Source organism: Notolepis coatsorum (assembly GCF_963971535.1).
Source record: "Notolepis coatsorum genome assembly, chromosome: 3".
NCBI lineage: Eukaryota > Metazoa > Chordata > Actinopteri > Aulopiformes > Paralepididae > Notolepis > Notolepis coatsorum.
The window spans coordinates 13,666,268-13,679,683 of record NC_140167.1 but is presented as its reverse complement, the minus strand read 5'-3'; the positions used below and the strand labels follow the sequence as shown (position 1 = coordinate 13,679,683).

Genomic DNA, 13,416 nt, shown 5'->3' with positions numbered 1-13,416 from the left:
TTGTAAAAGGCATGTTCTTTAGTATAAAACATCAAACTGTAAAGTCTTGGCAGCCTTAATTGTGGTGAATGCTAAAACAAAATGAAACGTAGGAAAACCGTAAAACGTATGAAAGCTTGGAATGGTAAAGAATATTTCTTGCGATTTTGTGAAGGCAAGATCTGTTTTTCTGAAGGCAAGGCCTTGAAATTGCTCAACTCTTGTGCATTGTTCTAAACGAATATCTTAAGGACTGCAATTTTATTTAAGTATTGCAATTTTTGTTTGAGCAGATCTTTTGCTTCATGAATTTGAAGTTCATTATCAATCTTTGCATTTTTCATTCGGATGAACGGAAAACATTGCAAATATACTTGCAATTTTCCAGAAAAACAGACACAAAATCAAGCAATTATGTTGTGATCATCACTGAAACAGCCCCAAATTCTGCAGGAAGAGATAACAAAAAAAAAGCAAAACACAAGTTCCATAAAGCAGTTGATAAGACCCTGTCTTGACCCTTCACAGTATCCTATAGGATCACAATAACCTATGTTGCTTTTTTGCCAGAACTGTTTCACATTGTGTCACAAAGATATATATCACATTATTTGTACATAGTAATACAGCTGAGTTTTCGGGTTTGTGGAACCGTTTGTTTAGCTAAATGTCCACTTGTGAAATTCCAAAAAGCTCAACTTATTCTAATGTAATTATGGCATTATCACACAAATAGCCAACTTCACATTATATATATAATCTCTTACACCCAAATGCTGGAATCTCGATGGGTAACTCGATGTTGAAAGTACATCAACACTGTAATGAAAATGGAATGAGTTTTGAAATGGAAAGTGACTGAAGTAGCTTCCTTGGTGTGGATGAAAAAGGCCGCCTCAGTCCCATTCGATGCCGAGAAGTTCACAGCCGACGTTCCACAGTCTTTTCGCCTTCTCCTCGCTCCTCCCCTGTGGGGCGACGAAGGCGGGGGCACAGTCGCTGTGGAAAGGAAGAGGGGCATAGGGTGTGTCACATGACTCGCAGAGTACACGCACGCAGAATTACCAATAATAGCTATTATCCCTGTCGATGCCTTATTTGGGATAAGTGGTTTGTATACATCTTCAACTCTGCGAACACGCTGATGTTATGTGACATGCGCACACCGTCTTCTCCAGATTAAGACAAGAAGATGGATAGATTTCCCCTTATGCGTTCAGTAGAAAGCTATCTGGCTGCAAGCTAGCCTAGCTTAGCACAAATGAATGGACGCGGATACGGACCGGCTAGCCTAGCTAGTGTTCCGTATCCGCTTCCATTCATTTGTGCTGAGCTATAGCTTGCAGCCGGATGGCTTTCCACTGAACACACAGAGAGGAAACTGGTATCTATCTATCTTGTCTCACTCTGGAGAAGAGCATTTCCCATAATGTTGGCGTGTTGCTTTAAAGGAAAACTCCAACATTTTGGGAAATTAGCTTATTTGCCATCTACCCTGGAGTTAGACAAGAAGATACATAACTTTTTCGTCTCTGTGCATGCAGTAGGAGTAGGAAGAAGTTGGGAACTAGGCTAATGGAGGAACCTACTTCCAGTGACTGATGCTAAGCTAGGCTAACGGTGCGTGTCTTCCTACTCCTACTGCATGCACAGATAAGAAAAAGGTATGTATCTTCTTGTCTAACTCCAGGGTAGATGGCAAATAAGCTAATTTCCCAAAATGTACGTTATATAATGTACAAAATAAACGTTTTCAGCTGCTATAAACGTCGCACTTTTATTTTGAAAACCCCAGAAAGGAAGTCATTATATTTGCTTTACCATCCTGTTCTGTGTTAGCTCCGGTTAGCTCCGAGCGTCCAGTAGTTAGTAGTATATTATCAATACCAGCCATTGGATTACTGTTTTCTAAATTGGGGAGGCTTTTAATCGTCAAGGTAAGAGGATTTTAAGTCATGGTATCCATAAACTTCAATCGGTTCGGATCCTTTGAAGGAATGAGAATATCAACAAACCTGTAGGGAACGTCAGGCTACTGTCCTCCCTCACTTCCAGTGATGAAGCTAAGCTATGCTAACAGAGCGACTGTTCCCAAAGCTAAATGCACGCACAGAGACAGAAAAGGTATGTATCTTCTTGTCTAACTCCAGGGAAGATGTTAAATAAGCTAATTTCCCAAAATGTTGGAGTTTTCCTTTAACACTCCCAACATTTTGGGAACCCTGGAGTTAGACAAGAAGATGCATACCCTTTTCTTCTCTGTGCATGCAGTAGGAGTAGGAAGACGTTGGGAACTAGGCTAATGGAGGAACCTACTTCCAGTGACTGACGCTAAGCTAGGCTAACGTGCGCGTCTTCCTACTCCTACTGCATGCACAGAAGAAAAAAGGTATGCATCTTCTTGTCTAACTCCAGGGTAGATGGCAAATAAGCTAATTTCCCAAAATGTTGGAGTTTTCCTCATCTCCCCGTCCTGTTTTCATAAACTTTCTACTGAACGCACAGAGAGGAAACTGGTATCTTATCTATCTTGTCTCTCTCTGGAGAAGACTGTAAGCTAATTTCCTTTTTTCTCCCATTTTCTATTTTTCTCCCATCCCAATTTCGTATCGTCCAATTCTACCCTCCCCTGTCTCGAACGCTGTTGGCCATGCCTCCCACAAGCCGGCTGTAATGTGGACGAAGCCATACATTGCACGAGTCCCCTCCGGTACTCGAGGTAGCAGCCGTTGCATCTTTTCACCTGCACAGCGCAATCTTTCAGCGTCGGGGGTCTGCGCTTTGGAGGGGCGCCGCCCCCGTCGCTTCCTGATTCTACTGCGCAGGCGCACCAACCGACCTGTAGGAGTCGCTGTCCACAACGTCCGATCCCCACCCATCAGCTTCCCACCCCCTAATACTGCCAAATGTATTAGTACGAAGGACCAGCAAAGCTGAATGCAATGCGGAGAGCTGGGCTCGAACCCAGCGTCTCCTGCATTGGTGGTGAGCGCCTTGCCCACTGCACCACCTAGCCGCCCTACGGTAAGCTAATTTCCCAAAATGTTGGCGCGTTCCTTTAAGTGGGATAAGAGCCTGTCTGGAATTCCTTTGAATAAGAGATGACGCCAACTCCGAAATTAAATACTCGAATATCCTGAATAATAACAGGATACTGGTGTGTCGCCACCTGCGAGATCAGAGAACTAGTATCCTCCCCGGGGAGAGAGCACGTTGTTGCTGACGAGTCGAGCCTTGCCTCGTGGGCTTCGAGGCCCACAGTACAACAACACCGCCTATGATACTATGAACACCGCGAAGATGAGGAAAGGGCCCCCAAAATATGAAACCTCAGAAGGGCACTTCAAAGAAGGAGCCCCAACCAGGATAGCCAACAGTATTATTTGCATTTCAGTATTGCATTTGTTAGGAATTACGCTAGTGTGAGTCAACCCCATTTCTGTACTACTATACTAATGGTAAATGGTGCATTTTATATAGCGCTTTTATCCAAAGCACTTTACAATTTTTCCTCATTATATATATATTATTCACCCATTCACTCACACACCGACAGCAGAGTGCCGACCTGCTCATCGGGAGCAATTCGGGGTTAAGTGTCTCGCTCAAGGACACTTCGACACGCTGCCCGGGAGAAGCGGGAATCGAACCGAGAAGCTTCCGATTACCAGACGACCGCTCTACCTCCTGAGCCACTGTCGCCTAATAATTATAGTTGTTATTATTTGTAGTAGTAGTAGTATAAATAAAGCAGTTTTGAGGCAATATGTATTTCATATAACCATTGCACTAGCATCACTTAACATATTTACAACAAGCTGGTGCCGATTACACGTTTTAGTTTTCCTCAAGGGGGCGTGGTTAGCGGGACAGGCTTCTAAAATGCTGTGGCTAATCTGGGGCAATGACCTCATTCCTCTCTTGCCCCGGGATGATGGGAACCTTCTATGCAATAATATATATAAATGAGAATATATATATATATATTCCAGATAAGCTCTTATCCCATTTAAAAGGAATCCACTTAAATTGGTTGGGATTCACTGGAATACGGAGGTTAATAGTCATTATGCCATTCACTGTTGACTTTGCTCAGTTTCCATGGTGATATGTGGAATATTCTGTTCCAAAGTTTATGTAAACAAGGACAGTGAATGTCTTTTTTACATATTGAACTACAAGTTTACCCTGGGGTAAATGAATAGCCTTATCCAGGGGTCCCCAATGCTTTTGAGAGTAACCCCTTATTCAGGTCAGAAGATATCCGTTACCTTGATGACTAAAACGGTTTACATGATACTGTCTCCGCACAGACGGCACAACCCTGGAACAAGACTGGAACCATCATGTAAGCAGCGTGTTTCAGTTCCATCAGTGTTGGGCCGGATCATGTAAGCAGCGTGTTTCAGTTCCATCAGTGTTGGGCGGGAGGGGGGGGGGTGGCCAGGCGCTCCAGCCTCTGCAGGAGGGAGAGAGGAGCCGGGGACTTTAGTGAAGTTCAACATCACAAGAACACAAGAACACCTACAGTATCAACCAGGTGGACTTTAGGTTAACCACAACCAGAACACTGAACTGACTCTGTAATGCTGTTGAAACAGCAACTTGTCTAAATGCGATTTTCAGGCAGTTTACTAATCAGCACACATATTTTACATTACCTTAACCCCTGACTCCCCTTAACCACCCCTAACCCTTGACCACCCCTAACCCTTGACCACAGGGATTAAAGCAAAAAAAATCTCCTGACTGACTTTTTTTCAGGCCAAGTCATATTCTTATTTTAAAGGGGAACTATCTTATAAATGGCCTTTTTCAGTGTTTAGCATTGTTTCCTAGCTATGTGGACTTATATTAATATGATCTATATCTCTAATTCTCATATTGGCGCATTCTTCCAATTCTCCTCTCACAATATTCACCCTCACTGAACTGAGTCATCTGAAAATGTGATGATTTGTGATGTCAGAGAGACTCAGCTGCATGATAATGTGGCAGATGCCACCAGGCCACACAGTGGTTTAGGCAGCCTCAAAACAGCTCGAGATCTTGAGGTAGAAAAATGCTGTTTTTGAGGACTTGATTAGAAATACAAAACAATGAATTAAAAAAAAATATAATTACAGAGGTGTTCCATAAACTCACAGGAATTGTGTAAAAGTGCCCAAATAGTGAAAGAAATAGTAAAATAGTTCCCCTTTAACCTCCACTGTATTTTTTTTAATAGAGTTAGCGTTTTAAGGGTGCCTACTTGTTTCGGTTTCGTCGATAATCCAATGTACAGTCCCCCCCCCACCCCACCCCGCCTACCCAACCCCCTCTCTGAGCAAAGGAAGGAACTGAGCTATGAATGGCCAACAACAATGCTATATGGTCGGGTAAATACGCTGATGTTATTGAACGTGTAACTATAACGTTAATGCCACAAAACGAATGACTTTGTTAATCATAGTAACTTTGATGCAGTAGCGTGTGTGTGTGTGGGGGCAGGGTTGTGCAGGTCGCTTGACTGAAACTTTTTTATACTATTAGCGTAATCCTGTCTCTCGAGTCGCTGCGTGCATGCTGCCATTATTGCTCGCCATGACTGCTTGGCGTGGCCGCGGTAGGACATTTTTTTTTATTTTACTTGTTTCAAGCACATATTTGCTTAAAACTAGTTTTTATTTCTTATTTTTGCAGTGTGGAGTCCATTGGATAAAGTGGGAACGGGATACAAGAAAATGTGCGGAGGGACTGGGGGGACACCACATTTACTGACCAAACACGATCAGTGATGGCTGTCAGAATGTAGAGCTATTATTTGAACATGTAGACCACTTATTTTAACAAAGTAAATACCACTTTTACCTGCTTTTCTAGCTCCCTCTTGATCTCCTCGATCGCGTCTCTGTCTGCAGAATTAATGGAGGTAGGCGGGTCATTACAAACTCCCTCTTCTTCTCCTTCATCCGAATCACTATTGGAAATGGACTCCAGGCACTCTTCGATATCCGCCAACAGCACATGACCCCTGGAGACGGGCAAGGAGGCGCTTGATTGATTGAAAACTTTATTAACAGATTGCAGAATGGGTACAGTACAGTACAGCTCAATACACACAATTGTTAAGGGGATGCAGACCAGAGAAAGACTTTCGTCTTGTTTACATCAGGGTCCCCCATTTTCAATTCATCAGGACATATATGACATACATGACATACAGATAGACAGTACTGCTACATCTATACATTTATGACATACCAGATTTGCAAATACAGTACTGTTTGTGATACGAAAAGAGTCCAGAAAAGAGAGTATATACATTTGATGTAGAAACTGTACATTGGAGGAGGTTGGGTAGGTGGGGGACACTGTACATTGGAGGTGGTTGGGTGGGGGGGGGGGGGGTAGGAGGGGGACACTGTACAACTGTACAAGCAAAACTGTACATTGTAAGTGAAACTGCGGGCGAGGAGGCCAGTAGCGTGGCAAGTTTTTCCACCGCGGAGTTGGAGTCCTCGCTGCTGCTGTCGCTCTGCTCCTCCTGCTCAGGATCCCTGGAGGCGCTGATCTCTGCCACAATGCCCGAGGTACTGCTATCCATCTCCGCTTCTCTCGGACTGGGCTGGGGGTTGTCAACGATCAACGTTATATTAAAAATGTCAACTGTACATGGTCCTAGACGTTATGACTTATCATCTGCGGGTGAACGGAGGGGGGGGGGGGTCGTTTATAATTCCGTGGCCGACGTTAAATGATTTATGTGGTATGGGTGATATATTGATCAGAGCGGTTTGTATCGAAAATGGTAAACAAAAACGCTGAAACTCACGTCAGTCTCCTCCGAGGAGGGCGCCGTGGTGGCCATGCCGGAGGGCCCCGGGGCCTCCGTGGCCAGGGAGCGCTGCAGGTTGGGGAAGGTGGTGTGGCAGGCCCTCACCAGCTCGCCGACGCCCAGCCGGCCGGCCAGCTCGCACACCACTTCCACGTCCTTCTGGTCGATCACGATCTTCCCCGTGTAGATGAACGTCAGCACACTCTCGATGTTCGCCGCAGACCCAAAGTCCAGGAAGTAGGTGGTGGTCTGCTGCTGGGCGAACAGGGTGTGGAAGTGGGAGCCGGCGCAGGCCAGCACGGCCCGGTGCGCCGCGAAGGAGCGCTCGCCCACCTGCAGTACCACGTCGCAGTAGAGGCCCAACGGCCGGCATTGGTTCAGCTCGTCCAGGAGGACGGCGGTATGGCCGGAGCCCTGGATTAGGATCCTGTTCATTTCAAAACCTGTAATAGTACAGTAGTCCACACACACACATGTGCATTCAGTTAAGTCGGAATATGACTAATACAAACAGTTCAGTTTGTCAGGTACATGCAACACAGATTACAGTAGTGTTTACATCTGTCTGCTTGAGAAAATACCATGTTGCAATAAAAATTATTGAAGTGAGATGTACAGTTATTTTTAAATGTGTGATCTAAAGATAAACAAAGGGTTTTAAAAGTGTTATATTTATCTTCTCTTATAGTACCAGAGAGAAGCTGAGGAGAATCAACCAGCAACAAAAGCAAAATTTACAAAAAAAATACAAATACAACATTTTTACATTTTAAGATTGAACCTTTTTCCCCGTGGTATCGAAAATGGTATCGAATATCGATACTTTTCAAGGTATCGTATCGAAGTTCGAAATTCCAGTATCGTGACAACATTACCAGGGAGTCTCTCTGGATCGCTGGACACACTCCCTGGGCAATCTGCGCATGCGCCGGTTGGGGAGTAGGTGCGGAAAAGCGACCATACCTCGGCCGTGAAAGTGCAGATCGACTTGGGATTGGCCTGTCCATGTTCAGGAGACTCGGGCGTATATTTAATAAAAAAAAAAAAAAAAAAAAAAAAAAAAATATATTGGATCATGTCTCCAGCACCCCCCCAGCCGTAGCTACAACCACTTACGTCACAGTTCTCACCCAAATTCATTCATTTTATCCCCCGCGCTCTCCCATGAGCTCCATGTAACCCGGAAGTGCAGTGTCTATATATACTCAACCCATACTGTATGAACTCTGAACCCTGTTGCCTATACTCAAGGCTCTGTTTAAGGCCCTTATTGGTAAGCTACCTCCTTATACTACATCATTATTGGTAAGCTACCTCCTTATAGGTAAGCTACCTCCTTATACTACATAACATCATTATTGGTAAGCTACCTCCTTATACTACATCATTATTGGTAAGCTACCTCCTTATACTACATCATTATTGGTAAGCTACCTCCTTATACTAAATCATTATTGGTAAGCTACCTCCTTATACTAAATCATTATTGGTAAGCTACCTCCTTATACTACATTATCATTGGTAAGCTACCTCCTTATACTACATCATTATTGGTAAGCTACCTCCTTATACTACATCATTATTGGTAAGCTACCTCCTTATACTACATCATTATTGGTAAGCTAGTTCCTTATACTTCATCAGTAAGCTACCTCCTTATACTACATCATTATTGGTAAGCTAGTTCCTTATACTTCATCAGTAAGCTACCTCCTTATACTACATCATTATTGGTAAGCTACCTCCTTATACTACATCATTATTGGTAAGCTACCTCCTTATACTACATCATTATTGGTAAGCTAGTTCCTTATACTTCATCAGTAAGCTACCTCCTTATACTACATCATTATTGGTAAGCTAGTTCCTTATACTTCATCAGTAAGCTACCTCCTTATACTACATCATTATTGGTAAGCTACCTCCTTATACTACATCATTATTGGTAAGCTAGTTCCTTATACTTCATCAGTAAGCTACCTCCTTATACTACATCATTATTGGTAAGCTAGTTCCTTATACTTCATCAGTAAGCTACCTCCTTATACTACATCATTATTGGTAAGCTACCTCCTTATACTACATTATTGGTAAGCTACCTCCTTATACTACATAATTATTGGAATGGAATTTTGGTACCTATGAAACCCGTTCTAAACTGGTTGGTCCTTAAGTTCCCCTGAGTTTGCTCTGAACAGGGTAAAATCTGTATTTTGCTATGATGCCCCTCTAGCCATAGGCGGCGCGTATATAAGGCTAGGGGAGGCTATGCCTACCTAGAATATTATGCTCGGAATCTTGAAATGTATATAATATATGCGCAGGCTGCTGGCTATTGTGTGTGTCTTGTGCTGCAGCCGGCTGGCCGAGGTGTCAACGACGAAGGTGTCAATCGGTGGCAGCGTTTAACATTCCAGGTACAGGCAGTAACCAATCACGCATAGGCTCAGGTTAAATAATGTAGCCAATCACATCATTCACATGATCATCCTGATCCCGCAGGCCGAGTAAACTAAAGCAAACATCTGTGTTCTGAATTTCAGCCCGCCGATCGCTTTGTAGCGAACACCAGCACGCTATTTTGAGTCAAATTTCAAAAAGCAAAATGGATATATATACGGTATTTTTCCAAGACATGAACAAAGTAATTTAGAAGCTGCACCGGGCTGGCCCTGGGCATAACTACCGATCACCTGAGGCTGTATGTTGTTTTATCTTGGCAAACAAGGGCTTGCTCTAAGAGGACATGATGAGAGTCCGAGTTCATCAAATGGTGGAGACTTTTTAGAGCTACTGTATGTACATCGTCTTTCTCACCAAGACGAAACGTCGCATTTATCTGCATTAAGGTAAGACAATGGTTAATATATTATTGGATGCCTTCATTTGAACACTTAATTTGCACTATATATAAATGAGTGGGGCTCGCTGTAGTATAGCCTAGTAGTGTGTGTGTATATGAAATCAGAACCTGGACAGTTTGCGTGCAACCAAAAATAAAAGGTCAAATTTTTACCGCTGCGCGCAGGGGGCGTTCCCTTCACAGCCTTCCGTGATCTAAAGCCCACGCGCCGCCTATGCCTCTAGCTCATGAAATGAACTCCATGTACAGTCCCCCCTCCCCATCATATGTATATACTCTGTCAGGATCTATGGGTAACAGTACTGTATATTTGCATATCGTATATGTCACAAATGTAACAGTACTAAATACCTGTATGACATGTATGGCCTATGTCATGATGTCATGTATGTCATAAATGTCTCTATGAATTGAAAATGGGGGACCCTGATGTAAACAAGTCAAACGTCTTTCTCTGGTCTGCATCCCCTTAACAATTGTGTGTATTTAGCCGTACTGTGTATTGTACCCATTCTGCAATCTGTTAAATAAAGTTTTTCATTCATTCAGTCTCTATGAATTGAAAATGGGGGACCCTGATGTAAACAAGTCAAACGTCTTTCTCTGGTCTGCATCCCCTTAACAATTGTGTGTATTGAGCCGTACTGTGTATTGTACCCATTCTGCAATCTGTTAAATAAAGTTTTTCATTCATTCATTCACAGCTGGATGCATCTCAAACTACCTGGCGTTCTATCGCCATGCTCTAAGACAAACTCCAACCTTAACCAACTTCGAAAGAGTGCCTAAGCCCAGTGTAGAAACAGGCGTCGGCTAATCAGAGAGCGTCTTGCCAGAAATGCGGCTACGGAAAAAAATAATGCTGATGTTCCCCATGTCTTCAGTTAGCTTAGCACAGCACTAGGGTAAAGTATTTAGCGGGAGCCAACATAATCGGCATGCAGTCGTGCACACACGCAGTTACACGGCGTGTTATTAGTAGGTCACTCAGGGCAGAAGTGCGCGCAATAATAAGTACCCGGCCGTTGTTGAAAGCTACCCGGCCGGCGGCCGGCACTTCTCACCTAGACTTTGCATAATAATCATCCGTTCTGTGCGCAACTGAGGGAACATGTATGCGCGTGCTGCCTGGTATAATCAAACGCAAGATTCATAAACAAAATGGCGGTGAGAACCAATGCTAATTATTACTCGACGGTATTTTAGCTGTTTGACACGGGACAAAAGTTATTATCACACACATGAAGATTGCAGCACCAACACTAAATCAATAAAGTGAGTTCTCACAATTACAATGCAGCCGCCATAGTAATCCAACCAAAAGTGTCGGAGCACCGACCATGCACGTACCTTTGGCTTCACTGTTCAGGTTAGAAGGAGAGCGATCTCGCTCAATCAAGTCCTTTGACGGAGAACAGGTGAAACCATTATTTACATAAATTTATATAAACTAAATACCAAACCAAAACGATTATCTATAAACACCAAACCCATTGTAATAATAACCAAATGAGATTTAGTTTGGCGAATCAGTAACCCAACATGGGGAAATTAATAATAATATGATCTAAAAACCAGGAAGTCCCCCCCATGGACATAAAAGTTGAATATGCCCACTTTGCACATTCAAAATAAACGTGTATCCGCCATACAACTATTTATTTTCCATTCGATTTTTGTTTTTGATTTATAAGTGCAGAGACAAATAAATGTTCATTCAAGTTCATACATTTGGTCTAATTTTGTTGTGTGATGTCTGATTGATTGATTGATTGATTGAAAAGTTTATTAACAGATTGCAGAATGGGTACAGTACAGTACAGCTCAATACATACAATTGTTAAGGGGATGCAGACCAGAGAAAGACTTTCGTCTTGTTTACATCAGGGTCCCCCATTGTCATTACTCATTAGTATTAGACTCTAATCCTAATGAGATATTCCTCTAAATATGACTTTGAAAACGGCCACAATTTCAGGAAAAAGAGTCAAAAAAATATTCAGGGACCCTGCCAGGGCATACTGTGAAATGCGAGTGGCCATGCCCGCTTTGATTGTGCAATAATACTAAATAATAAAATAGACATAATAAACAGGTAATAAAATAGACATAAAATAGGCATGATAAAATAGACATGCTAAAGTCCTGAGCGATACAATGTTAGCTACGGATTAAGGCACTGTTTAGATGAATGAATGAATGACTTTATTTGACAATATAAAAATAACATGTGACAGAAAGCATAGTCAGAAGATACAGATACTACCAAAGGATGTACACAAGAAAGCTCAGAGCTTATTTCCATTGTGGTCCACATTCAGCGCCAGAGGTCGCTGTGGGCCGTATGGCCTTGTGTGCCAGCGCTTTAATAAATGGGGATACATGCCGGTGTTTGCAGTGCTAAAACTATATTAAATATCATAGCTATGGATATAAAACAATTGCCCATTTGACATTGAGTATCTATCGTTCAATTTGTGAAAAAGAAATCATTTTTTCATCCATACATTCCCGTTTTATATACTGTGGTGAATATGAGTATAGTTTTAGAGTAATTCTGTGTAATCCCAGGAAACGCCGCTAAACAGAGTTTAGTGCATTTCACTAGAAACCGTGCCATTCCTCGCCTGGATCTACAATCAATCTGAAATCGACGCTATATTATCGGTATTATGTTTCATCATGCATGCATGAAAGGGTGGGGGGGGTTCTATGCTTCGATAGTCACCAACGGAATACGTTACACAGTACATATACACACACACGCTCCGATCGCGGGGAAGGAATTATTGGATCAACGCAAGATTGATACCATAATAACCATATAGCCCTTACCGTGACTAGAATGTACTGCAAAAAGAATATTCCATTTATCTGATCGCCATTCCAAGTATTGATGTTGATCGTGTTGCCAACATAATCCACCAAAGAACATGAACCGGCGGTGCTCGATTCTCCCCAATCCATGTGTTATAAACGTTACTCCTGGCTGACAAGGAAGACCTGAACCTTTTTAGATAGACGGACAGACCAAGCTATAGAGAGAGAGTTTCCAAGGATGTGCAATACCGGCCGCAAGGCGTTAGGCGGCGGTATTGGATGTTTGCGATCTCAGACCCATTCAGGACAGCCTGCACAGGCTGCCTCGATGGATTATGAATGGAAATAGCGAATAAAATAAATAACGAATCAGAAACGAGAATCTTCGTTTCTGGCACTGAACCGTTGGGCCACAGAAAGGAGAATTCTCGTGAACGGCACTGGATGTGTTAATAGATATTTGCACATCTTCTTGAAGGTTTATATTTATACTTAGCTTGAGAGAAATTATTATGTTTTTATGTTGAATGAAGAGCTAGACTTAAGACTTGCGGTTATTGTTTAGTTTTTATATGACTTGTTTAGAAATTATATTGGAATTTTTTGTTCTTGTGGCTGGATTGATGTGTTTTAATCTAACCACAAGATGGCGCCATAATGTGTACAGCAAACACAGACGGCAATGCCGGTTTGATTTATTGATTGAAAACTTTATTAACATATTGCAGAATGGGTACAATACAGTACAGCTCAATACAAACAACTGCTAAGAGGATGAAGACCAGAAAAATACTTTCGTCTTGTTTACATAAGGGTCCTCCATTTTCAATTCATCAAGACATTTATACAAGACATACAAATACGGTACCGGTGACACAGATGGCTTGATTACCAAATTATGTGATCCTATAAGACGCCCTGTTATGTTTGGAAATGT

At 42.5% G+C, this 13,416-nt stretch overlaps 1 protein-coding gene across 2 annotated transcripts; it reads right to left on the bottom strand.

The window, feature by feature from the left end:
• Nucleotides 1-9: 9 nt before the first annotated feature.
• On the bottom strand, nucleotides 10-11,023 carry LOC311225392 (uncharacterized protein). Of its 2 annotated transcripts, XR_014619504.1 has the most exons (6): nucleotides 11,010-11,023; nucleotides 6,794-7,239; nucleotides 6,411-6,586; nucleotides 5,830-5,992; nucleotides 4,251-4,438; nucleotides 10-978 (listed from the first exon to the last, which is right to left on the bottom strand). XR_014619504.1 is itself a non-coding variant. In XM_084310654.1 (5 exons), exons 2-5 carry the CDS (start codon nucleotides 7,229-7,231, stop codon nucleotides 901-903), a joined length of 855 nt encoding a protein of 284 aa, XP_084166780.1. In that variant the 5' UTR covers nucleotides 7,232-7,239; nucleotides 11,010-11,023; the 3' UTR covers nucleotides 10-900. The 2 variants fall into 2 exon arrangements, 1 of the variants encoding a protein (XP_084166780.1); XM_084310654.1 differs by lacking the exon at nucleotides 4,251-4,438.
• Nucleotides 11,024-13,416: the final 2,393 nt, after the last annotated feature.